This window comes from Rissa tridactyla, chromosome 11 (assembly GCF_028500815.1).
Source record: "Rissa tridactyla isolate bRisTri1 chromosome 11, bRisTri1.patW.cur.20221130, whole genome shotgun sequence".
In the NCBI taxonomy this organism is placed as follows: Eukaryota; Metazoa; Chordata; class Aves; order Charadriiformes; family Laridae; genus Rissa; species Rissa tridactyla.
Window position 1 is genome coordinate 12,360,085 of NC_071476.1, and position 26,571 is coordinate 12,386,655.

The window sequence follows — 26,571 nt, forward strand, 5'->3', positions numbered from 1 at the left end:
AGATGAGCTGGAAAAACTGCTCATTCCTCACTCTGCACCAGTGCAGACAGAAAACAGAGTTCGGTATTAGCCGGGAAGCGGCACTCGCCCACAGGAGGCTGGAAACACGGGCATTTATTGCACTCTGGTGGTGAGACGGGCTGTGGAGAAGAGCTGTGTCCTGCTCCCACTGCCGGGCAGCAGCTCGCTGGAGAAACTTCCTTTGTGCCTCCCATTCCCCCTGCTCTCTCCACAGAGGAGCTTTTGCTTCTCCTCTAGCCAATTCAGGGCACTCGAAGGTAGCTTTGCTGCCTGCCGGGTGGCCAGCTTCTCCTGGGGCTGGCAATGGCCCACGCAAAGGCAGTGCAGCTGCCTCTCCCAGCCAAAAGTCCCCCTGCGCCCCGTCAGCACCCCTGCCCGGGGGCTGGATGTGTGCCCCAGTGCAGACCAGTGTGCCCAGCCTCACCGTCTGCTCCCCGGCACTCCTGCATCCCATCCTACCTCTGCAGCCTGCAGAAGAGGGGCTGGGGAGGGAGCCGGGCTGCAAAGCTTGGGCCGGGTCAGCACTGATGGCTCTTTTCCCATGCAGGACCCATAGCGCGCTCATGCTTTAGATGCTGAAGCGCACATGGGCTGTGGGGCAGAGGAGGCCACCCCGGCTGCTCCAGTGCTGGAGCTGAGGCCGAACGGCAGGGCTGGGGTGAAGGTGGGCTCTGCCTCTGCCCAAGCAGCTGCCCACCCGTATACGGGGCTTGAAAGGGGCTTCACCAGCCCCTTTCATTTCTCCTCCTTTCCCTAAATTCTGCCTCTCACTGCCAAAAGCTTTGGTGGTGTTTTGTACCAAAGAGGCCCCGGGCTCTATAGAGGTATGGGTCACAGACCTCCACACAGCAGACAGGACAGACACCAGATAGGAATAAATAAAGAAGTTAATATTCACATTAAACACATAAACCCCAGCACCGCTGCAATGGCCTCGTCCTGCCCGGGTGCTCTGCTCCCAAAAACTCAGGGCAGGGTCGCAAGTGCTTGTTCCCTTGCCTGTTGGGGACAAGAAGACCAAATGCTGCCAGCTTCTTAGAATGCGGTGCAGGACCTCTCCTGGGACTGTTGCTTGATGGCTTGCACTGGAGTCCCCGGAGTGGCGGGTTGGTCAGACAACGTGGCCGCCTTCGCTCAGCCACCTGGGTCGGTATGTGGCACAGCCCGGCGTGCCCTCGGGCCCCTGGATGTCACCCAGCTTAGCGCGAATGAGGCCTTGCAGCTCCTGGTCTCCCAGCTCGGTCGCTGCGGCGAGGGCCAGGAGGAAGTAGGCTGCTGCATCCTGTTCATCCTAACCGTAAGGGACAGGGCAGGCATTAGGAAGTGGTTTAATTGAAGGTCACAGAGTATAAGGGAGCTGGAGCAGAGCCCGGTGGTTCCAGGCAGAACCCAGAGACACCTGACTTCATTGAAATGGGCTCTATGTAGTTGCAGCTAAGTGCCAGAACTTCTTTCCAAATTGCCTTTCCCCCTTAAAAACCTGGTTGTTCCAACATTGTGTGCACTTATTCTAAAGCTGCAGAGAGGATGGAGAGTCATAGGATGCAGCCATCTACATGCATGGCTGCTCTGCCAGCAGATCTAATACTCCACCTCCACCTCTCCGTCAAGCCCAGAGTGTTCAACACAGCATCATGGAAAGGTTTCTTACCTTCAGTTTGTGCAGGGTGAGGTTGCCAAGGTGGCAATACACCTTACAGTAGTACAGGGCCTCTCCGGAGCACTGCAGCAAGGGGGGACGCAAGGCAAGTGTCTTCAGGTAGCAATCTTCTGCCATCTCATACATGTGCAAAAAATAGTAGACCGTAGCCAGGCGGTGGAATGCAACAAGCTCTTGCAATTGATCTCCTGGAAAAGAGTTGTTGATACAGTTACCCTGCGGCGCTCTCACAAAACATGCCCAGCCTGGCATGCTGAGCCGCTTGGGGATGCATTTGCTCAACAGCCAGGGGGCACGGGTGTCTTCATAAGGAGACACTGGGCTTGAAGATGGTTCAGAGAGAACAGAGCCACGGGCAGGGGTGCTGATACCAAGACTGGACAGATTGCCTAGGGCATATATCATTCACCCAGGGGCTTTCTTGCGTGCTGGAAAGAGCTATTACAAGACTGGTTCCATCTCAGAGACATTTATGCTGGCATTTTGCCCATTCAAACTATTTTTGTAATGGGAAGGGATAAGTTTGTCAGAAGAGCCAGGGCAGAGAGGAACTGTTCAGTTCTGTGCCTTCACCAGACTTCCCATGTGCTGGTGTAGCAATGGCCCTCTGCTCAGCCGGTCCACCTCCACGGCAGAGCACTCCCACGTGGCTGTCATGCCACTTAAAAAGGGAAGTGGCCTTAAAAAGACGTTACCACTTAGGATAAGAATGGTCCAGCGGTCTTAGGAAAGCAGGAGATCCCGCTTTCGCGTGCACACTGTTCTCATCCAGAAAGGCAACCCTGTCCACAGGAGCCAGAACCTCCCCATACCCTGCGGGTGTGCATCACTCACCAACCCTGATGCTCAGCCTGGCTGCCAGTGTGGCAAACTCCAGCGCCTTCTCATAGCCCTGCAGCCCGATCTGCAGCTCTGCCAGCTTATTGAACAGCCGTAGCTCTGTCTTAGTGGACTTTAGTTTCCTGGCCAAGGGCACAGCACCTCCCTGAAGAGAGAGAACAGTGAGTCCAGGCTGTTCCTGGTGGTATTGGTACAGCAGAGGGGTGATAGAGCGGCAGGAGATGAACCCAGCACTTGGCATGGCAGGTAGATGATGGGGTGGTTGAGTGCTGCAGGTTCAGGTTCTAACCCCTTCTTTCCCTTGAAAATGAGTTTCATATCCCAGAGCGTGGTTCTCAAAACCTGAGCCTTGCATGTCTGCCCTTCCTCAGGTACCTGAAACTCTTATTCTAAGCATGTCACCAGGAGTGACCAGCTCACACCTAATACTGCCAGGATTTGTAATGTAAGGACCACATTCCGACCTCCCAGATGATCTCTGGGATGAGCTGCAGCCATTGCAAAATATTCCTGTGCTCCAGCCTTCCCCCCTGCAGCAATAATTGCCCTCTGGCACACTCAGAACCACCCCATCCCTCTCCATCCCACATCCCTCCAGCCTGGCCATGCAGTGCTGCAGACAGCCCTGGGGCAAAGATCCCCACGGCCATCGCCTTGTGGGGACACAGGACAGAAATGCTCGGAAGGATCCGTACCCTATAAAACTCCACCGCTCGATCTCTGTTTCGGCTGCCATTAAAAAAGGTATCACCAGCTTTTTCATAAAGATCCATGGCCAAGGAGAAGTTCTCCCGTTTCAGAGCAGTCTGAATGGCTGCCTAGAAGGAAAAAGAACTGGACTGAAACTTGGAAAGAGACATTAGCACATAGACATTGGTGTGATTAAATAAAACCAAGTCATCATAAACACGAGCTCCAGTGCTCCAAACAGCATGGAGACAGGTTGGCCAGCAGGTGTATGGGGCTGTTGTGCTGCATTTGCAAGTGATGTGTGTAAGTATGGAGCCAGGAGCCAGATAACCCATGTCTGTGCAGGGTTAGTGCAACCAACTGATCTGCTGGGATATCCAACGGCATCAGGATTTAGAGTCAGGACAGTGCAGCCAGCAGCTGTCCTGGCCCTGGTCCGTCCTCGGAGTGATGGAGCCAACGTGAAGATTGACAAGGGGAATGGACAACTTATACAGAGCCAGCAGGAGGGAGGGCAGGTACGTTAACTTCTGGGAAGAACGGTTATTTGTGCCAATTATGCACTTGGCCCTGGTGCCACCTTCCAGCCAGAACACGTTGTTCCTTACAACATGGCAATTTATCATTGCCAGTGACCTTGCCTGGGAAGGGGCACCTCAGGGTCTCAGACTTGCCCTGCTGAGATCTGGCATGGACTGCCCCTTCTTAATGGGAAGTCCCCCCTCCTTTAGCCCCTGCCTCCCTGCTGAAACCATGACTCAGGGAGGCAACGATGGCTCTTTGATATGGGTCTCAGCTCTCCCTTGTGAACACTAGGAAACAGGCTGACACCAAAGCCATCTATTCGTTTCACCCACACCACTGAGCAGCCACCCCATATGAGTAATTCCCTGTCTTTACCACACTGATTTAGGGGCAGGCTGGTGTGGCTGATGGGAAAGGCTTCTCTCCTTGTTCCCACCACCGTGTGCCTCTGTCACCCAGCCCCGCCAGTTCAGCAGTGCTTCTGGGGTAACAGAGTGAGGACCCAAACCATCCTCTACATGTGTCCAGGCTGGTGCTTTGCTGGATACCCCAGCTCAGTTCAACTCCAGCAGACCCAACCAGCCTTCTGCTCTGCTTACTCTGGGTGCATGCAAGAATTCCCCATCTTTTAATAGAAGCTGCAACCTGAATGAAGGAGACCAAAGATTTTATGAGGTGCTCCTCCTCTTTGCAGCTCAGCTGATAAAATAATGCTAGAGATGGAAAGAAGCCAGTAGTCTTCTACTCCAAGAAGTCTCCAAGCGCTTCCCTGGCACTTTACCCCTTATCTATGTGTATTTCAATGGAACTGGTTACCTGGCATATCCAGCTTCCTTTGACACTCCTATATCACTTTCTTACTCAATAATTTCACTTACTTTCACCCAAGAATCCTCTAAACCCAATGTATGGAAGGAAAAATAGAAAATTTAGTGCCAGATAGCGCATGAGTGTAAGGCAACAGCTCCTCCTTCCAGCAGCAGGTTTACACTGCTCGTAGAACTTTCCCTTCCAGGCCTTCCAGCCCCAAAAGGCTCTTACCAAGCTACACAGCTGTGCTGGGAATGCAGCTAGCCAGGGTGAGAATGGGACTACTCCAGCCACCTCCCCCATACCTGAAAGTACATTTCCACCAGCTCATCTTCCTGCATAAGATAGTAGAGCCTTCCTGCCTGCAGCCAGGCCTCTGCTGCTTTCACAGGCTCCTCAAGGTCAATGAAGATCCTTAGACTCTGTTTGGTGCAGTCCAGGGACTGTCTCAAAGCCCTGTGATGGTAATGGGCAAAAAGCCATTACAGAGAAACCACAGGACACCCCCAGCAATCAGCTGCAAAGCTACCACAACACCTCCCCATCGTCAATCCCGTCTTCTCCTCCTCCAGTTGCCAAAGGTTAGAGACAAATGGACAGCCACAGCTCTGAGCAATGTGTCCTGGTGAAACTGTGGAAGTCTCCATGCTTTAGTGCCAGCGTGTGTATCATCTGGCAACCTTAGACCAGCCTGGGACCCCAGTGCTCAGCACAGCCCCAAGGCAGCCCCCTCCCAAAGAGGGGCTTCCCACCCCTGCTTGTTTCAGCCGATAAAGAGGGTTTTGTCCAGGTCATCTGCAAACCCTATTTGCCCCCCCTACACTAAGCTCCAAAGTCACTCCCAGCTACACATGGGAGCACAGGCAGGGAGCGCTTGTACCTTCATTTTTCAGACAGCATCTGGCACCCAGACCCACATCTCTGCCTATTGCTTGTCCCTCGGTGCAGCCAAACAGGCAGATCTGTGGCTACACATGCATTACAGCCCCTTTTTAAGCCCCTGGTCACTAGAGGAAAAAGGGACAAGCAGGAGGATGAGCCAGCGGGTTGGACACGCTGCCTGCACAAGGCAGCTGTGGCGAAGGGAGCGCTGGGCAGTGGCCAGGGCATGTTTGTTTGCTTGGTGTCTCGCCTGCTGGCAACTGGGCTCCAGCTGTCCTTGGAGTCCAGGGAATGGGTGCTTTGTGATCTTAAATAGCACCGTTCACATGACAGGCGTCTGCTTCCTAAATTCCTTCCCCCTGAACTCACTGTGACCTAGCATGGGAAGGTGAACATCCAAGTTAATGACAGCCCCTGCCCATTTGTCCTTCTGGGACATGGTGGAGTGGAGTTAGCTCTCCACTATTTGACGTGTTTGCCTTGAAAGACTGAAGAAAGTCTGTGGTCTGTCCAGGTCTCTTTCTCTCCCCTCTTGCCTAATCTAATCAGTCACCTGCATGTGTCAAGCGTGAGATTGAAAGGCAAGCTGATACAGGGTCTTAAGTACCTCCCTGGGGAAAATATTCCAGCAGAGATAGGAAGAGCAGACTCAGCGGCTGAAGCCAGACTTATTCAAACAACAGATAAGGAACCTATTTTTACTGGTGAATGGTGATAAATCACTGGAATAAGCCTCCAAAAGAAGTGTTGAATTCCCTGTTGCTGGGTCCCCTCTGATGAAGACTGGAAGAATCTTCGGAAAACTGTGTTTGGCCAGAACCCGGTTCTGCCTCAGCTAACCGCCTGGCATTTTACCAGCTGTTGCAGCGCTCTGGTTGACATTGAACTGTTCCCCTCTTCACTGCACAGCCACAGCTCGCAAATCTCAGCAGCGCATTAATCAGCAGCCTGCCTGCTACACACACCTTCCCCACCCCTCTCTTGGGACACCCCAGGAAAGCCACTGCTCTTGCTTTCGGTGAGCAAGGACCCCACTCTAACAGCATCTAACAGCCACAGAGAGGACTTACTCGGATGTGCCCAAAGCCTGGTAGAGCTGGCTGAGGGTCTGCCGGGCATTGTCTTCCATCTCTCTGTCCTGGAGCTGCTGTGCCAATGATACCCAGTGCTCATGGTAGGTAATGCAGGCCTGGAGATTGGGGGACACTTTGCTGTAGAAATGGCAGAGAGACTCAGTGATGTGAAGCTGACCTGCATGGTACAGGGAAAGGAAAAGGACAAGTCAGAGGGCCGCGTTAGGGACCTGACAGGGTGCTGCACAGAGGTGAATGCTGCCCTGGTTCCCACCAGCAAAGCTGTACTCACTCCTCAAGTTGTTCCACTTCAGGGCAAAAACCAACGCCAGTTCGTAACAGAGTTTGCCATCTTCTACTTTCTGCCTGTTCACCATGGCCTGTGCTAACCACAGCAGCACCTGCGCCAACTCCATCTCCAGGTCTTCGTTGCCCTGGAGCTCAGCGTAGAGCTGAGCTGACTGGAGCAGGTAGAGCTCAGACAGCTGGCTCGCCCCACGCGAGAAGCTCAGCTGCCCCAGGTTAGCCAGGGCAATAGCCTGATTCCTCTTGTTCCCGGTCTCCTTGGCTTTGTGCAGGGCCTGGAGGTAGTTCTCTGCAGCCTTTTGCACCTGCCCTTCTCCTTTGAGGGCGATGGCCAGGAGATTGTGCACAGCTCCACTCTGAGTCACGCTGTCCGTCCTGTGCAGAGAGTGCAAGATCTGCCACATGATGTCTGCAGCTGGACCTGGCTGGCTGTTCAGGAGATACATCCACCCCAAAGAGAGGGAAGACTCGAAAGCCTCCTCTTTGCCCATCATTCTGCTGAGGGTTACGGCCATGGCTGCGTAACAAACTGCCCCATCCAACACGCCATGCTGGAGGTACATCCTGGACAAGATGGCACACAGCATCCTCTGGGTGGGCACAGCTTTGCTCTTGCAGGAAAAATGCAGTGCTTGCTTGAGATAGAAACAAGCCAGTGCTGGGATGCTGCTCCTCTCCAGTTGGCTTCCCGGGAGTTTTGAAGTATTTTGGAGGATGAAGCCAGCTCTCCAAATGGGTGTCGGTGCCCCCTTGAGGACGCTGGGAACAAACAACCTGGCGGAGGCCAGTGCGATATTTGGCAAGTACTTCTTGTCATACAAGTAGCTCAAGATGGGGGTGGCATCCAGTGGCACAGAACTAGTGTCTGGGCTGAGTAAAGTGGTGATGAGACACTGAAGATGCTCGGTAAAGGGCAGCACCTCATCGTTTTTTCCCAGTTGTAGGAAGAGCTTGACAATAAGGAAGCAGACCCGTGCCTCCAAGGGAGCATTACCCACAGCAATGGCTTCCTTCAGGACGTACATCATGACTTCCAGCTCGTTCTCTGAGTTGAAAGAGTGGCCAGGTAAGCAGACAAGCAAGGCCACTGTTTTCCCCAGCAGTGAGGAGAACTTGTGCTTCATGTTCTGTTTCAAGTAGATGGAGGCAAGGTTCACATGCAATGCAGCCAACAGGGGCAGGTCCCCAAAACCCCTGTCCAGGATACTCATGGCTTCCTCAAAGTAGACTCGAGCCTGGGAGAACTTGATCTTTTTGATGCAGAGCTTACCCAAGAGGAAACAGAGTCTGACATGAGCCCAAACTGAATGAGTCTTCTTGGCCCAGCTCCTGCATGTCTCAAGGTACAAGACCAGTTCATCCTCATCAGAGAAACCATAAAAAGTGGAGTTGAGAAAGGAAAAATTGAGATCATAGAAGCTTTGAAAACTGGGCACATAACTGTCTTGGTTAAGGAAGGTCAATATAGGGTCAAAGACATCAGCATCTTCCATGTGTCCAGCATTCAGGTCAATAAAGAACTTGGGATCATCAAAATCATCCACCTTCTCCAGGATAATATCTTCCAACGTAGCAGGGGCTGATTCACTCCCTGGACTGGACAGCTCGGAGGTGCTAGCTGTAGCCAAGCCATTTATTTCCTCCCAAGACAGCTGGATATCTTTACAGCTACGGAGAACAGCCTCTGGAAGTGACAGGCAAACCATAGTGAGATATTTCCCCGTGTCAAAATTCACCCTTAGAAATTGTCATAAAAGTATCTCATTCTGTCCTCTCCAAATACTCACCTGATCGCACTTTTGGGAACATGGCTTTAGGTTCAAAACCATCTACACAAGGAGACAAACAGAAAACAAAAAGCCCAACGCCTTGGTCAGTGTTAATGGGCAGACACAGTGCTCAAACCTTACAGAGATCTGCTGCTCTGTTAAATCCCAGACCCGTATGTGGGAGAGCAGGCTTACTTCTGGCCACAGACACCACACATAGCTGTAGTTTCAACCCCCCTGGCTGCTGGGGCTTGGCTCTCTGTAAGACCATGGAGAACAGCTTTTAGCTGGTGGTGAGGTGAGCACCGGTAACATTATAGTTACCTGTGAACAAGCAGGTCTTATTTTTCACAGGTAGGGTTTTATCAGCTCAGTCTCTCTTAAGAGCCTTGTTGTGTCTATTTGGAGGTTTCAGGTATGTGGGTATCTCTGACAGGGTCTACCCTGGGTTCATTGCACCTGAGCTGGTTGTCTGGGAGGTCCCCTGAACCCCAGGGGATCCCAGGCTCAGCCCTGCGTGGCCACATTGTGCTTCTCGGTAGTGAGAAGGCAAGAAATAGAGACAGAGAAATTAGCTGTGGTCCAAAAGATACACAGCAAGCATAGAGAAACTGAGAAGAGCACCCAGGAACACTGATCTCCTGAGTCCTTGCTATGGGCATGGAGATGATGTCACCTGCCACTTTAGCTATGCATCCCCCTCAATATACACCCAAAGGTCAGACAGCAGCAGGGGACTTGCTGTAGCCAGGGACCTACAGCCAGGATCAGTCGAGAGCAGCATCTGCCAGAGTGAACCATGGCTGAGGAGCTGCCCTGGAAGCGAAGACCCGTACAAACTGCAGTGTGGCAGGGCCAGCTCTTGAGGGTATCTACAACCTCCACGACCAGGCTGAGCAGAGGTCTTGGAGGCTGTCTCAATCACAGCAGTTGTCTCCCCTGCAAAGCCCCAAGCAAGAAGGCCTCTAAGCACTGCCCAGGACTGCTCTTCATGGATGCCATGGGGCTGGGCACATAGGGAGAGGGGGAACTCACCCAGCCGGTACACAGAAGTGATGTCAGTGCGTGCCAGGTCATTGAAGAGGGTGATGAAGTGCTGCTCGTCACCATTGTAGGGGATGCTCAGGAGCGAGGATTTTTCTTCTTCGCTCAGAAACACCAAGCCCTCTCCCCTAGGTTGAGGCAGACATCAGGGGAAAACAGTCAGCGTCTCCCCCGTCCCCTGACACTACAGCTGTCCTGTGGGATGGGCTTTCCCATCCCTCCTCTTCCTCCCACCAGAAAAGCTCTGCTGCAGATGAATACAAAAGTCTGGACACCTTCCCCACCAGGCTCTCAGATACAGGTTCTCCACGGAGGAACCAATGGGTACCAGAAGGAGGGACCTATTGGTCTTTTTTGTCTCCAGAAGCCCTTTCTGAGGCCAGGGCATCATCTGATCGCCTCTCTGTTCTCTGTAGTGTCAGAGAAAAGTGCCTAAGATTTACCTTGAGTGAGCCTGACCCAGGAAAGCCCAACAGACCTAGCAATAGGTTGAGACCTTGGCCTCCCATACACACTCTTGGAGGGGAAGCCTTTTTGGATGGGTATTGAACTGGAGCTATGTCTTTGAGCTACCAACAAAGACAACTGCCTGGGTCATCAGAGTCAAACTCTTCTCTGTGTCCCTGGGAGGGTGTGTAATTATGCTCCATGAGGAACTATGTCATTGTTTGTTTTGCCTCGACTTCCCAAAGAAAGCAAAGGGGCAGAAGGAAGCAAAGCAGGACTTGGTTTCCTTAGCAGTGATCACTCTCCCCTCCCTTGCCAGACTTGCAGCCCCTCAGACAAAGCTACAAAATCAAGAACATTTCTAGGTGGAACTGTGAAGCCAGTTTGACTGGTACACAGATGTCCTGGGCTGCTGTAGCATAAAGCCAGGTTTAGCCCAGGGCCAGATCTGTTTCTCTCCAAGAATCACCTGAGGCAAGTGAAATACAATTGCTCTGTCTGGGCAGAGACTCCTGAGGCCTGTTGGCAGCAAAGCCTGGCCAAGGCTTCTGGACTTCAAATGGGTCCTCTATGAAGGTCTTGCAAAGCAAATTACCTGCCCTGGACTCTCACATAGCCTTGAGTTGGGACTTGGAGTTTTCCCTTTATTTTCTCCTGAGTTTAATTGAATCTAGATGGCAGCAGTAAACTTACAGAGGTTCACAAGTCTCAGGATTTATGTATCGGGTTGGGACAAAGCCGATGCTTCCACTGCTGAGGGATTTGCCCACAAACCATGGGACTCCTGGAATGACGAAGCCGATGACTTCTATGCTGTCTCCTTTGGAGAAATTCAGTTCATTGTGTGCTGCTCCTCTGTGGTCCTCTGTGGCTGTGCACCTGCCTTTGACTGGGAAACCAAGGCAAACAAGGGCATTTCACTGTGAGGCCACTGTTAAAACTTCCTCACTGGAAAAGACTTGGGCAAGGAGAGACCATGGTTTCAGCTTGAGAAGGCTGCCTCTCTGTCCCCTAAGATTTATCATACTCTCAGACTCAGATCTCTGCAGTTTCTTCTTGAGAAGAGGATTACAATAAAATAATGGCATGGATAAATGCCACACAGCCAAAGACTGAAACCTCTGAGAGCTGCAGTATGGAAGGTGGCTGGAAATATGGAGCTTCATAGAAGCTGCAGTGTCTCAGCTCTCTACCAGGAGTGAACTCTTTAACAGTGAAAATCTCCATCGCACTACACACCAAATTTACACCTGCAGTGACCTCCCATGCCCAGCATGCTCAGAACGGTGCCCACGTCCAGGCAGGAATGTCCTGGGGCTAATAAGTGAATGGTGGGCACAGGTTTCATGTTCACTTATTTAAAACTTAGGTCCTGAAAATTAGAGGAGAGAGAAAATTACAGTAGAATAGAAAAACCCAGTGGCATAAGGATGCCATCAGCAGCCCTCTGTACTCTGTGTTCCTCAGATTGCCCTTGTAAGTACATGCAATTTGCAAGTTCTGTTCTCCATTCAAGAGAGTCCAAAGATGCAGTGTTCCCTTAGAGCATCTTGCAATGGAGTGGCGTTGTCAGAACAAGAGATGGGCCCTTTGCATTTGTGTCCAAACCCAGATTTGCAAGAGCCATGCCCTTCCCTGGGAAGGGCAGGTGTGTTACACAGGTGCCACTCACCAATTGGCTGAGAAGCTGTCCCACTGATCTCCTGGGAGATGCCAAAACTCACAGCGTAATTCTTCAGGAACCACCTGCAAGGCAAACAGGAACAACACTGGTCCTCTCTGAGCAGGCCTCTCCTCAGGCCAGCACTAGGGATGGTGTCACACAAGTGCGACAGATATTTTGTCCCCAGGGAGTGCCAGAGCTGTCATGAAGCACAGCCAGCATGGCCCGTCCAGTAATCCCTTGTAACGGTGTTACTGGGTACAGAGGACAGTTTGCACCACACAACTGCAGCCTCACACCACATGGTAAGAGCAGGATCAATTTGCCAGGCTGTAAAGAGGATTTCCATAAACCATTCTATGATTCTGTGATTTCACCGTGTAAGGAGCTGCAAGTGTCTTTGAGGCTCAGCCAGGCGTCCGATGTGAGGCCCCACTTGGACTTGCACTACTTGAGCAATGCTTTTTGTCCCAGTTACTCACCTGTAAATCACAAATAATCTCCCATCTGACCTAAATCAATATCATACAAGAATGATATCAGAAGTATGTCCTTGCTCTGTTCCATTAACAAGACCTGAATTGGTTCCAGTGGTTGTCTCTATGCATAATGGATATCCTCACAAAATTGTGTAGCTCTTGCCCATGGCCAGGGGAAAGAGCAGTTTCTCACCCCAGGCTTGGTGCCAGCTCATGTATCAGGAAAAAATCTTGGCTTGGGCCCTATTAATTGGCCAGTCTACTTACTGGTAAAACGGGTCAGGCAGTGGCTCTAGAGCTGTCACAGACACCAGGCCTCGTCGACCTGTCAGTAAGGACATCCCTTCCCACTTGGACTCCTCTCCAATGTTCTTCACATGGATCAGCTCATTCTTGCAGAGCTGCAGGCCTTCCTCTCTCTCCTGCTCTCCCTGCCAGACACTGGGCACTGCTCGGGAAAAAAAGTTACCTGCAGATAGAAAGAGTCATGCCCAGGTCAATGGCATCAGTGCAAGACATAGCCCAGCACAGGGCTACAACACAGCTGTGCTGAGATGCTTTTGAGGAACTCCTGACATATTCAGTCCCTTCTCACCTTCCTGGAGTAGCAGACCTATGTATATGGTGGCCAAGCGATCTTCATCCACAGTAACTCTGATCTCTGTGTCTTCCATCAGAGCACAATTTAGCCAGTACTCCTGGTCAAAGAGAAGCTGTTCCAGGCATCTGCCCACGTACCCTACGAAACCAAGAGGGAAAGCAGTGTCAGCACTCTCCTTCACCGGGCAGGACAAAGTGCTCTGTGGATGTCTCCCAGTCTGCCATTTGCAACCACGCTGTGAGGCAACAGCCTTTAATTCTGTTTCCATCCCCAAAACGCAATAGAGAGATTGCCCAAAAGGCATCCTCCTGGGTCTGTTTCACTGATCCAGACAGCGGTTTCATAAATACGTAGACAGACACGAAGGTCCTCTAATTCATCTTCTTCATCTGTCAACCCTTATACACTACTGTTTTTTTGGTGTCAAAAAACACCTTCTCCAAAAATTTTTCTCACACTGTCTGTTTATATCTCCCACACTTGAAAACATTACCTAAAGTCAGATATGTGGAAAACTTCCAGGCTTCTTCTAGGGTTTTGAAGGTGAGGAGGAACCGATGCTCCTGAGCTTGCGTACAGACAAGCCTGGCTGACAGCTCCTACACATGGAAGACAAAGCAAAAATAAGGGGTGGTCCTGGGACTCTGACAAGGGGTGTTCTTTGTTGGTGTGGGAATAATATTAGACCCTGGAATGAGACTAGGCACTCATTTATTAGCATAGTTGAGACTGAAGCTGTGTGAGTTGGTTGCCTGGGGTTAAGGGGGGGGTGCTCCAGCCAGCTGAGTCCTTCAGCCAGGAGGGATGGAGTACCCGCAGTGACAGCTCCCCATGGTGCAGCAGTGGAGTGAAAAAGCTCCATCTCCTCGTCCAAATCTTTTCCCCTGTGGGGAACCACCGTGTTTTTGAAACCCAGACACCTGAACCATACCACGCGTGGGTTAATGTTCAGTCAGGACAGGCACTAGTATGCCTGCACTGTTCCAGGTCCTCTGGGAAACTCTGCAGGGAGCCCTGAGCTGCCAGTGCTTTAAAAACCAGCAAGGAAGGAGAGTTCAGCCCGGGAAACATGTCTATACCTGTAGTGATTTTTCTATATGAAGTGTAAAACTCTGAGAACCCCTGTGCATGTCCAAAGATGTCACCTCCACCAGGGACCTGAGTCTGGCACACAGCTTTGGTGATCCCAGCCCTGTGAAATGACGGCTCACCGTCATTGGACTCACCCCAGGGCTATCTGTGTGATCCCTCAGGTACCTCAGAGACTCCAATATGAGGCTCATGACCTGAAGCTCAGCTTTGCATCTGCCTCTCACCTGGTAACATTTCCCCCATTCTTCCAGTGCCCTACAGAGTCCCCGTGTGCAGGAACACACGCTGCAGCAGCCTTGGAGAAACTTCTCTTTCTTGGCCAGGTTTGGTGTCCCATCACACATCCTATCACACCGGGAACCTCCCAGTACATGGTCTGCCCTGCCAAGGGGCTCCTACCTTGAACAGGGCACAGACGTCTCTGTCATCACTCTCCAGGGCCCACAGCTTCTTTCTGGCTGCTTCCTGGAGCTGGGAATTGAGGCACCGTGAGGAGCGGCTCTCAACGGAGAAGAAGAGTGAAATCTCTTGAAAAAGGAAAGGCACAGGGTTAAGCAGGAGAAGGAGCTCCATGCCACACAGAGCTGTCTCCGCCACACTGCCTCCCTGCAGCCAGCCCCACCAGTGCCTCCAGCCCTCTCCCGGTCACAATGCTCAACTACCACAAACCCAGCCCGTCGTACCCCTCCAGCAACAAAGATGAGAAACTCCGGGGATGACAGGGGGGTCGATGCCACATTCAACCACTGGAAATCTGGGTGATGCCAAAGGCAGCATCTTACCTGGTGGAAAGTCCTCCACAACAGCCAGCAGCTCTGAGGAGGCGTCCGGCGAGCCTTCTGCTTCCTCGGTAGCGGGTTCAGTTGTCTCTGATGCCCCAGCATTATCTAGCAAGGAGTGGGGACACAGAAGAGCTGCTGTCAAATTTCGTGGCAGAGATCTATGATATTCTGCCCAACCATGCCACCTGAAAGCAAAGCACTGCAGGTCTGACTGGGGATTGTGTGAATCTGGGACCACCCTACCATCATGCTTAAGGGTGGAGGCAAAATCCATGGGTTCAAGGTGTCCTGACTACCTGACTGGCTTCTTTCTGGTGCTGGAGTGGCTTTGAAGTGAGGGGACTTTCCCTCCTTGCCCTTGGGACACACCCTTGCTGAGCAGATCCGGTAGAAAGATCGCTCCATGACACAGAGATTTTTTTGGAGGAGACCTCAGAGCGAGAGCACTTCCCCAGTGCAAGAGAACCAAGGGCTTGCAAAACTCTCTGCTCATCAATTTGACAGTCAAAATGAGATTTTCTCCCCCGCCTGTTCTGGTCGGTATCTGAAATCCAAGCTGCATTCTCTCTGCTTCACACATCATCAACTATTGCCATAAAGGATTCGGGAACTGAAAGTTTAACTGGTAATTATGTTAATGAAGGCTGAGGCACATAAAAATCCAGCTTGCTCTTCCACAGCTGTATTGGCTGTGGAGGGATAACAAGATTAAAAACCAATTTTTGTCAGTAATCAGATTGGACTTGTAAGACAAACATGTCCCCAGAGATCTGGAGCTGGAACGTGCAGCAGCTTTTGTAAGTGACTTCTGTGACCATAACTATACTCTACAGTTCTTTTTATTGAGCCAGCTTTGCTAGTCAGTCAAATAAACTGTTATTTGCACACCACGCAGAATTATAATCCTTATTTATAGTTAGCAGTGGAAAAGAATGGCTCAAGGCTGGACATGCAATGAATGAGCTTTTCTTTGAAAGAATTGAAAGAAAGGGCTTTGCATTTCTCAACAGCCGATTTTAACACACTTAACAAAGGACTTCATCCAGCAACTCCGTCCTCCTCCACGCTTGGGGAAACAGAGACAGGGAAGTGAAACGAACCAGAAACAGAGCTAAACCCGAGCTGGCTCCTACCTGGGCTGGGCTTGCCCGCCGTTTGCTTCACTCCTCCCTCACTTCCTCTCCTCCCTGGAGGTAGGCTCCACTGGCTTCGGCACGGCTCGGTGGGCAGGGGCTGGGTGCCCCTTTCCCAGGGACGTGTGCCTGATGCCATGGTCTTCCACCACCATTTTCTCCGGGTCTTGGCTGTGGTGCGCTGCAGGCGGCCCCAGCAGGGCAGGAGCATGGGCGAGCGGGGGTGGTAGGAGTCATACTCTTCGCCTGGGGAAGACAGGTGGTGGGCAGAGGCGTTTGGACCCCTGGCACAATGCTCCCTGCCTGTGTGGTGTGCTGAAGGGGGTGGCAGGTCAGACACCGCTCATGCCACCTCTGCCAGTGGCATGACAAAGCTTGTTAGTGGGCCTTCGCAGAGCCGGGCAGGGGCCAGGGCTCACTCGGGTGAGAGGTAAAATGGGTTTGCTTGCCATGGCACTCACCGATTCAGTGTTTATTTTTGTTTGGGCCAGGCTCAGAAAGGGAACCGGGAGCTTTTTCAAGAGACCAATTGAAACTGCTGATGAGGAGTCATTCCCAGTCGTGCCAGTGACTCATTTACCTCCCCGCTGCTGAAATATTTTGTAAAAGCGGGCAGGAAACAGCCCCAGCCCGGGGCTGAGCACAGGTCCTGGCGCTTGGGGCTGCACTCCTGGCACCAGGGCTGGTGGCACCCACTGGCACTGGCTCTCCCGGGGAACACGTGGCCACAGCCACTGTCCCTGAGCCACCTCCCTCCTCCCACCCCTTAGCACAGCCCCGTTAGCTCATTTGGGCACACTGGTAACAGGAATCGTGCCTCGGGGGCTCACAGCAGCACCCCATGGCCTCTGCAAGCCTTGCGATGCTTGGGGTGCTCCTGGGCAGCAGTGGCAGCAGGACACGGGTGGCAAGGGGGCTCCTGAAAATCCAATAGCATGGAATAAACCAACTCCCTGAGCCATCCTCTCCCCTCCCTGGCCAAAATGCCCTGCCTCGTTCCCCACGCACCCGAATCGAGTGCCATAGAAAGTGCTCGGCAAGAGAAGGGGACACCACTGGCCATCTTGGGAAAGGCAGGCAAGCAGCCAAAGGGAGCAGTGCTCAGCACCGGAGTCTCCCCAGCAGCCCCGTCATGGGGGTGAGCTCTCCAGCCCCGCTCGGACAGGGCAGGGCCATGGCAACCCCACGGACAGCTTACCTGTGGACCCCAGGGACAGGTCCTGTTGCCTGGGGGTCCTCAAGCAGCAGCCCATGTGTCCAACAGCACGGCCAGCCCCGAGCCAGCGGTGGCGGCTGCGCTGTCAGGGGTGAGCTCACTGCCCGGCCGGCACAGCGGCTCGGCCACAGCCCAGGCCACAATGCACAAAGCGCCTTTTGACCAGACATCGTCTGCCAGCGAGGCAGGGGCGATGGGAGTCAGAGACTGTTTGGGTGGGGATCATAGCAATTCAATAGCAGGAGCCGGCAGCTGGCCCTTATGTAACCTTGTACCATTGCCCTGGGCCCATCGGTTCCGCCTGTGCAGACCCCTCTGCGAAGCCTTCCTGCCCCAAGCAGACACACACTCCCGCCCCAGTCGGTGTCCTCTGCAAACTTACCGAGGGTGCACTCGGTCCCCTCATCCAGGTCGTTGATAAAGATATTAAACAGAACTGGTGCCAGTACGGAGCCCTGGGGAGCACCACTTGTGACTGGCTGCTGACTGGGTGTAACTCCATTCACCACAACTCCTGGGGGCTAGCCCTCCAGACAGATTTTTACCCAGCAAACAGTGCACCTGTCCAAGCCATGAGCAGCCAGTTTCTCCAGGAGAACGCTACGGGAAACAGTGTAAAAGGCTTTACTAAAGTCCAGGTAAACAACATCCACAGCCTTTCCCTCATCCACTAAGCGGGTCACCTTGTCATAGAAGGAAATCAGGTCAGTCAAGCAAGACCTGCCTTTCATAAACCCATGCTGATCAGGCCTCACCAGCTGGTTGTCCTGTACAGGTCGTGTGATGGCACTCCAGATGATCTGCTCCATAACCTTCCCCGGCATCGAGTTAGACTGACAGGCCTGAAGTTCATCCTTCTTCTGGCCCTTCTCAGACATGGGCATTACATTTGCTAACCTCCAGTCAATAGGGATCTCCCTGGTTAGCCAGGACTGCTGAGAAATGATGGAAAGTGGCTTGGTGAGCACTTCCACCAGATCCCTCAGTACCCTTGGATGGATCCCGTCCAGCCCCAGAGGCTTGTGTGTGTCTAAGTGGTGTAGCATGTCCCTAACCACTTCCCTTTGGGTTATGGGGGCTTCATTCTGTTCCCAGGTCCTGTCTTCCAGCTCAGGGTGCTGGGTACCCAGAAAACAACTGGTCTTACTATTAAAGACTGACACAAAGAAGGCATTAAGGACCTCCGCCTTTTCCTCATCCTTTGTCACTATATTTCTCCCCAGATCCAATAGAGGATGGAGATTCTCCTTTGCCCTCCTTTTGTTGTTAATGTATTTATAGAAACATTATTTATTGCCTTTTATGGCAGTAGCCAGATTAAGTTCTAGTTGGAGTTTGGCCCTTCTAATTTTCTCCCTGCATAACCTCATGACATCTTTGTAGTCCTCCTGAGTTGCCTGCCCCTCTTCCAAAGGTCATAAACTGTCTTTTGTTTTTTCCTGGGTTTGAACCAAGCCAGTCTTCTTCCCCACCAGCTCATCTTTGGGTGGGGACAGCCTGCTCCTGCACCTTGAAGACTTCCTTCTTGAAGAATGCCCAACCTTCCAGGGCTCCTTTGCCCGTCAGGACTGCCTGCCCAGGGACTCTGTCAACCAGGCCCTAAACAGGCCAAGGTCTGCCCGGCACTACTGTCCAAGGTGGCAGTTCTGCTGACCCCCCTCCTTATTTCTCCAAGAATCAAAAACTCTCTCATTTCATGATCGCTATGCCTGAGACAGCCTCCAAGGGACCTTTCAAGACCTTGTTCCAAGCCCCCTGCCATGGGCAGGAACATCTTCCACTGGACCAGGTTGGCTCAAAACCCCATCCAACGTGACCTCGAACACTTCCAGGGATGGGACATCCCTGGGCTTCTGGACAAGCTGTTCCAGTGTCTCATCACCCTCAGAATAAAGAATTTCTTCCTTATATTTAATCTAAATCTACACTCTTTCCGTTTAAAACCATTGCCCCTTGTCCTGTCACTACAGGCCCTAGTGAAAAGCTTCTCTCCATCCTTCTCCAGCCCCCTTTAGGTATCGAAAGGCTGCAATAAGGTTTCCCTGGAGCCTTCTCTTCTCAGCCTTTCTTCCTAGGAGAGGGGTTCCAGCCCTCTAATCATTTCAATCATTTTCATGGCCATCGTCTGGATCCTCTCTAACAGGTCCATGTCTGTCTCATGCTGGGGGGCTTGTGCTCTTGAGAGCACCCTGGGGGTCTCTCATCCTGCCAGCTGGCGTTGCTGCCCTGTGCTGGCCCTGCCGTTGCCCTGGGCTCTACTCTCGCCCTTGCCTTTGGGAGCGTGTCACCCAGCCCACATGACACATTCCTCTCATTCCTCCCACCGTCGCGGCACAGGGAGTCCCACGGTCTGCCAAGCCTGCCTGAGCTTCCTGTTGGCCCCTCTGGAGAGCTTCAGCGCTGATCTCCCCCCCCTCCAAAGGCAACCCGGTTGCTGACGCCACTGCAAGCACCTGCCTCACCTGCAGGGATGCCCCGCTGGGGCTTGTCCAGCATTCTCCATCCGGGGCTGGCTGTGCAGCCACTCCTGGGCCACCCTCCTGCCCAGCGAGCCGGCGCTCTCCCCTTTCACAGCGAGGGCAGCTGGCAGCACCGCCTCCGCCACGCCAACCTCCACAGAGCAGAGCCGCGTCCAGGCAAGCCACAGATGAGTCCTCTGCCAGCACAGACACTGTGGGCTCCTGCGTGGCTAGCAGGGCTCATCTCATCCCTGAGATCAGAACTGTCTGAACCCCAGATATGAACATCAGGAGGGACCAATTTGGCTGCTGTGTGCTACCCCTTGGGCTGCCGAGGATGGAGTATCATTCCCTCTTTTCTCACATGCTCTGGCCTTCCCCAGGCTCCAGGACCAGGACTCAGGACCGGCTGTGTGGTGTCACTGTGCTATGGGCGGCAGATGTCTGCAGAGCATCCCTGGAGAAGAGCAACACGACCCCTGAAAAATAAAAACCAAAAGGTCTAGGGAGAGAGTCACAGGTAGGGAGGTCTTTTAGGGATGGACATTTACTTCAGCACCCAGCCAATGTCAGTGCCACCACAGCAGTGACCTGTTTGCTGTGGTGTGCTCCAAGAGCATTGCTGGCTCTCCCAGACACCCACGCTGCATCCCAATGCTTGGCAAGGCATTGAGCTTCTCCAGAGTAGTGAGTAATTACTCCAGTGAGTAATTCTCACCAGGCAGATTCCCGTGCCGTGATGGGGGCTGCCTGGCACCACTGCAATACCCCTACAGCAAAGCAGGAGGAGCAGCTAGCTGTGGGACAGGCTGTGGCAGGACAGCGTCCACGTTCATGGAGCTGGCTGGGAAACCTCTAACAAAAGTGAAGTCAAACCTTCACTTTGAAGGGGGGTTTTATCGTGTGATGCTCCTGTGCAGTCCTGGCCAGGAACCAACCTGCCTGCCCAGGGGAAGGCTGAAAGAGTGGGGATTTCTAGCCCTCATCAGGAGAAACCAGATGTTGAAATGTTGGGGTTGCCTGGAGAAGGGACCGCCCTCCTCATCCTCCTTGCTGCAGCTCACTCGCCCTCCTGAGCCCCAGACGTCAGGGTGCAAAGCGCTGCAGCTCACTCCTGGCGTGCTGAAGTCAAGTTGATGTTTCCCACGCAAAGCTGCACGGCCGCGGGGACCTGCAGGAAGGTGAGCGGCTGGGACAGGCCACCGCTGCTCTCCCTGTGGCAAGGACACTGTCTGTTCCTATTGCACACCAGCCCTGGAAAGCTCCACATTTAGAAAACTCCCCCAGTTGACCTAGGGATGCTCTGAAGGTGCGGGAACCAGAGGGGAAATTCAGATCCAGGTGTGGGTTTTGGCCTGCCACTGCTGAGAGCACACAGCCCAAGTTTCTGTGATGGAGCCAGGCACATCTTTAAAGGAAAAATGTTGTTGTTTTGGGCCCATGTCGTCAAAGCGGTCACTGCTCAAACAGGGCAGGTGTTTTGAGACAAAGCTTTTTGCTTCACTCAGAATGCTGTTGGTTTTAGCAATACCTGCTCACCAATTAGAGTCAAATTCTCTACGCAGGGGAAAATGCTTCTTTTAAAAAACCAGAATGTTATGTTTCATTTTCAAAAAATGTTTTCCTTTGTGCTTTCGAAATTTCATTTTGCTTTTAAGTTTACCTAGAAAACTTGGTGACCAAACCCACCCCTCCTACAAGCAAAGGTATCAACCTCCTGTTTGACCTGAAATGGAATTTTGCTTTTGGCCAGCAACCCAACTCCCTACCCCGCTGCTTACCACCCCGGATCTCCCCCGGAGAGCCCCCATTGCTGCTGCTGAAGCCCTCGGTCTGGCCTCCCCGGGAAAGCCCCGTCCTGATAACTACAGGAGCAATTTCCCGGGGGTTTCAGCTAGCGCTAGCTGGGGGCTCTCTGCCTGTGCCAGCTCTCCAGGGTCTCTGCTCCCTTTGCAGACTGTGCCCAGGAGAGCCGTGGGGACGCTGGCATGAGTGACCAGGGCCAGAAGGGACATTTCCTCATGCTTGCACTCTCTGCTTTTGCTTTCACCCAGCCGGCCCCACTTCCCTCCCCAGGGCACGAAATGGGAGGCAGAGCGACTATCCGGCACCCCTTGTCCAGGGGATGCAGCTGCTGCAGACACCGCTGTCTCCAGGGCTGTCATACAGCAGAACCCTTCCCTGGGACCAAATCCACCTTCCTAAATCCAGCGTGTCTGCTGGGATTTCTCCTGTCCTTCTCCTGTCAGTTCCTGGGTACAAAGAACGCAAAGCAAACCTGTCCTTCCCCAGAGTGCCCATCACCACCGCACCTGAGACGCGAATTCAGCCGGAACCAAAAATACAAACTCTCTGCCCCAACCTGGATTTCTGCAGCCATGTCCCTGCACTGGACGGCTCCAGCCACCTGCAACCGCCCCGTCCCAGCTGTGTTTGCTCAGCTGGGGACGAAGGGCGCAGGTTTGCGACCGGCACCCAAGCGAGAGACCTGTAATGGTGGGAGCGGTGGAAGGGCAGAGGGGGGCAAGCGGCTGTACTGACCTGCTCCTCCTCCGCACGTGGGGCCCCTTGCTCCACTCCCCAGCACCGCTTCCCTCCCGGAGAACTCTTGGCCACAAAGCTCCGACCTCTCCAAGCTGGGTCCCCCGAGGGAAGGCTGCCGGCACCGGGACGTGGCGCGCGCCCGTGCGTGTGCACAGGGCTGTGTACGTGTTTGCGAGCGTGCCCAGCACCGCCACTCCCTCGCGCAAGGAAAGGAATTTCTTCCAAGAGCGGCTTATCATCTTGGGAACCTCCGCTTCCCAGCAGAGCCGCCGGCACGGAGGTCAATGAGTTACCCGGAGTTATGCTATAAACAGCCCCACACGCCGGCAGACGGCCGGCTCCCGAGGGGAAGCACGAACGCCCCAGCACCACCTTCACCCTGGCTCCACAGTAAACAAGGGCCAGCGAGGCTGCCCATGGGCACGGCATCGGGGAGCAGCTCAGCCCCAGCGTGGCTGCACCAGCCGCAGCTCCCTCCCATCACAAGCGGCGGCTTTGCATGAGCAGCCGTTCCCGGACTCACCTGGCCCCTGCTCCTGGCCCCTGCACGGCGTCCTTGGACCTTCCGTCCTCTCTGTGCGCCAGCAAAGCCCCAGGGAGAAGCTCTACCTGCGCCACGGTCCGGGCACCCCGGGGAGGTGGCAGAGGCGCTCAGCTCTGAAACCCCCTTCTTCTCTGGCAGAATGCAAATACGGACACGCAGAACAAGAGATCTGTGGACCCAGCAGTATTTGTGCACCCCGGCTAAACTCCGCAAACGGGACTAGCAGAGAAAACTACAGGGATTTTGTGTTTGTTTTTTTTCTCTTTTGAAAACAATGAAAAAGTTACTATCAAGCTTTTCTAATATCCCTGTTTCCTTCTGGGAGCGCTGGGAAGTCGACCATTCCTCGGCAGGTTCAAAACGAAGCCTCACTGCTTTTCACTTTGTTATTGAAAAATGAACCTAAAAGAAAAGGAAGTCAGCCTAAACCTGACTTCAGTCGGGGTGGGGGGGAAAAGCAAACAAATAAGATGAAACATTTTGTTTCAGGTCAAACAAACTCCTGTTTCATGTTTTTGATTCTCTGATGTGGGTGGGGGGACCCGTTGTGGCGTTAGGTGGAGCAGCATTTTCCTTCCCTCCTCTGAAAACCCAGCCGAGCACCGACTCTGCCCGGGAGAGCCGTGGGGACGCTGGCACGAGTGACCAGGGCCAGCAGGGACATTTCCTCATTCTTGCACTCTCTGCTTTTGCTTTCACCCTCTGTAAATGGGTGCAGGGTGGTGATAAGCACCTGCCCGTGCCATGCCCCGCTCCCGCCCCCCCCGCAATCCTGGGCTCTTCAGGCTGCACGCCAGTGCCTACCAGCTTGGGTGGGGGGACAGAGTCTGGGGAGAGGGACCTGCCCCCACGTACCTCCATGGATGCCTTTGCGTGCCCAAGGCGGGGTGGCACTGGGACAGCATCTTTCCTGGTGTGCCGGCAGCTGAGGGGAGCTCGGGAAGGAGAGGGTTCACGCACGGCTGCGGGGCACAAGGGAAATGCAACATTTTTCAGCAAAACCGGCATGGCAACTCACTGAAACGCAGCCAGACAGGCCTGGCTTTCAGATATTTCTTTTCACTGATGGCCCTCACCAAAGGTTTTTCTTCCACCTCCAAGACCCTTCTTACTCCTGTCCGTCCCATGCAGCACACGGCAATGCAGAGCTGCTGCCTGCACTGGGAAATCTGCTCCGTCCTGCAACTACAGGGTTAAGCGGGCGCCGGGGCTGAACTAAGCTGAACTCAGCGCTTAATTTTCAGAAATGCTGAGGCCTGCTCCTCTCGCATTGTTTTCAGCCAGGGGCGGAGGAAGTAAGCTCTCTTGGAAAACAGACCGTGTGTGCTGGCCGTGCTCGGGTGGGTGAGGCGGCTGGGACCACCCTTTGGCACATACAGTGGCCACCCTGGCACCGGAGGGAGCCGTGCAGGGAGCAGTGCTGTGACATCTCTTCCCTGGTATCGGGGTGTGAACCCCGAGCATCCTCCCTGCTCCTGCCGGCAGCTCTCCCAACATGACCATCGCTTCAAAGGCAGCGGCGCTGCGTCACCACCCAGGGGAGCCTCCAGACTGCGCGGAGACAGAGCCAGGGACGTGGAGGCCACAGATAAGGCATGGGAAGGAAGAAGGAAGGACCACAGCCAGCCAGCTGAGCTCCAGGGTTTGGAGATCGCTGGGGCTCCTGCCTGAGACTGTGTTGCTGAAAGCAGCCTTTTAGTTCACCCCTGTGCTTGGGTTTTTTTCCAGCTCAGCTTGCAGGAAGGTTTTGGGAAAGCCCCGCAATGATGCTCCACGCGCAGGTGTCTCACAGCCACCCGTTTTGCTGTAGAGAGCTTAATGACAAGGTATAGGAGAGCAGCAAGGAATAGCAGTCACAAGCACACAGCCCCACGGTGCCACCTTTCAGAGCCTTTTCAAGCTCTTTTGGTCATTGCGTCCCTTCCTTGGCCATCCTGCCCGCAGCAGGCACTGCTCCAGCGCACTGCCTTGGGCAGACACACTCGCCCAGGCGCAGGCAGAGCTACAGCACCTTCCTGGACCACCACTGCTTCGGCAACGGTTGCAGGAGGGACAAGCCACAGCATCCCACGTCACAGCAGATTTTAGGCATAGGACTATCGGGGAAAAACTCTTCCTGCCTCTAGAACAGCGTCTTCCAAGGTCACAGAGGTAGCCTGGACCTCGTGTCCTCTGCAAGATCTGAGCTAACAGCTCGCGAAACTGCTGCACACCCTCGGGATACTCGTCCCAGCTCCCTCTGACTCCTGTCAGGTCTCTCCTGCCTGCACTACCACAAGGTTGCAGGAATGCCGGGTGGGGGGCCAGGCTCTCCGCCCCACGGCAATGCCATCCTGTGCAAGGACGCCTGGCCCCAGTGGAGGGCACAAGGGAACACAAGGAGAGGTGTCATGAGCTTCTGATGTTGCCAGCTTGTCCCACGTCCCCAGGCAGCCCAGTCCCAAACCCCTGACTCTCCTGGGATGGAGCAGGGGCTGCTCTCCATGTCACCTGCAGAAGAGGAGCCCTTCCCACCGCCCCTCTAACCAGTGCCTCCCCTGGGGCCGTTGTGCCCCCTCTCACCTCCAGCACTACTTTCTCAGCTCTCCCCCTGCCGTGAAGCCTGTCCCTGCCGTGCATCCAGCCAAGATGGCCACCCATCCTAGGAATCAGCCCCACAGGGATGGACTCACAGCTGGCAGCCAGATCCACCCAGTCTTCGCAGCAGAAGAGGGTCCCCAGGCGATGAAAAGTGTCTCTTGGCCACCTGATCTCTCTTGGCTGATGGAAGAGCTGCTGCAAAGAGGTCTCCCAGCTCCACCCTTCCTGCTGCCCCATCCAGTCACAGCTTCTCTCCTTGGTCCCTCATCCCTGCCCTTCTCCCAGGCTGGAATTATCTCTTCCCAGTACTGGACAGAACATTAAATGGCCTTAACCCTATCAATAATGCAGAGGAATTGATGGCAGGTAGCTTGTAGACAGCTACCAGCCTCTGAGGGACACCAAGACCTCCCTGAGCGTGGCCAGGCAGGACCTGGGGTGCAGATAAGCACCTGCAGCCCACATTGGGGTGGTGAGCTCAGGCAGGAGCTGGCTGGGAGCCCACCTCACCAGACCCATGGTAACCTGAAGAGGATCCTCTCTGTTGGCCCACAGGAGATCACTGCTCACAAGACAGAGGTACACAGGGAAAGTGCTGGCTGGACATGGCTATGTGCAAGTGGCCATCTCAGCCTTTGCACTGTGGCTTTGTATGTGCTGGACAGGTTTTCCCATGGCCCCAGGCTGCCCACAGCTATCAGGCTCTGGGGAGGTCTTTCTGAGGTCTCTCCTGTGTGTTGGGGAGCTGTTGCTAAGCCCAGAGGCCGTGCTATTCCCATCTAATAAACTGGAAAAAGGTGGCACTGTGCCTTTCTTTGTGAAGGAGGTCTGTGTGTCCCAAAGAGGTGAATCTGAGCTGGTTTCCTGCAAGCTGCAGACTGGTCTGGGAGCCGCTGGTGTGCAGCTGCTGGCTGCGAGACACAAGCCAGGCGGCTGCTCTTCCACCCGAGGATGTGTGCAGGACCGGCGTCAGGGCACCGCAGCCAGTACTGGGCTGCCCTTGTCGGCAGAGTGGAGATGCCTGGGTGCACTGGGTTCTGCCATCTGGGGACTGGGGGTCCCCATCTGGGAGGCTGGGGGTCTCCAGCCATGTCCCTGCCACCCAGGCACATGCAGCCCCGCCTGGGACTCGCTGCACTGCCCACCTCCCTGCCGCAAAAGGGGCGATGGGTTGAGGGGTGCTCTTGGCAGCTGGGAGGCTCCCATCACATCTCCCCAGGTGAGTTTGGGATGCAGACCTTCAGCACGCAAATCCTGCTGCTTCCATGAGTTTGCAGGCGCAGGGTGTGATAGTGGGACTGGCTGCTTGGGCCAGCAAGCATCACCTCTCGTCCTGCTTTGACAAGTATCTTGTCCTTGGCTTTGAGATAGAAATGCACAACTTCTGCCTTCCCCTCTGTGCCCAGTGTCA

At 53.9% G+C, this 26,571-nt stretch overlaps 1 protein-coding gene across 8 annotated transcripts; it reads right to left on the reverse strand.

Annotated features, from left to right (window-relative positions):
- Positions 1-520: 520 nt before the first annotated feature.
- Positions 521-25,304, reverse strand: SH3TC2 (SH3 domain and tetratricopeptide repeats 2). Of its 8 annotated transcripts, XM_054217652.1 has the most exons (21): positions 25,253-25,304; positions 23,436-23,542; positions 22,560-22,982; positions 19,496-19,971; positions 15,818-16,063; positions 14,685-14,789; positions 14,302-14,429; positions 13,304-13,409; positions 12,805-12,948; positions 12,477-12,678; positions 11,740-11,813; positions 10,761-10,956; positions 9,612-9,748; positions 8,595-8,636; positions 6,794-8,491; positions 6,499-6,679; positions 4,852-5,002; positions 3,217-3,339; positions 2,516-2,666; positions 1,673-1,869; positions 521-1,312 (listed from the first exon to the last, which is right to left on the reverse strand). In XM_054217652.1, the coding sequence occupies exons 4-21, from the start codon at positions 19,527-19,529 to the stop codon at positions 1,133-1,135; spliced, it is 4,095 nt and encodes a 1,364-aa protein (XP_054073627.1). In that variant the 5' UTR covers positions 19,530-19,971; positions 22,560-22,982; positions 23,436-23,542; positions 25,253-25,304; the 3' UTR covers positions 521-1,132. The 8 variants fall into 8 exon arrangements, 7 of the variants coding, with proteins under 7 accessions (XP_054073627.1, XP_054073628.1, XP_054073632.1 ...); XM_054217653.1 differs by lacking the exons at positions 23,436-23,542; positions 25,253-25,304 and having other exon boundaries at positions 22,560-23,126; XM_054217657.1 differs by lacking the exons at positions 22,560-22,982; positions 23,436-23,542; positions 25,253-25,304 and adding an exon at positions 22,034-22,549 and having other exon boundaries at positions 19,857-19,971.
- Between the last annotated feature and the right edge of the window lie 1,267 nt (positions 25,305-26,571).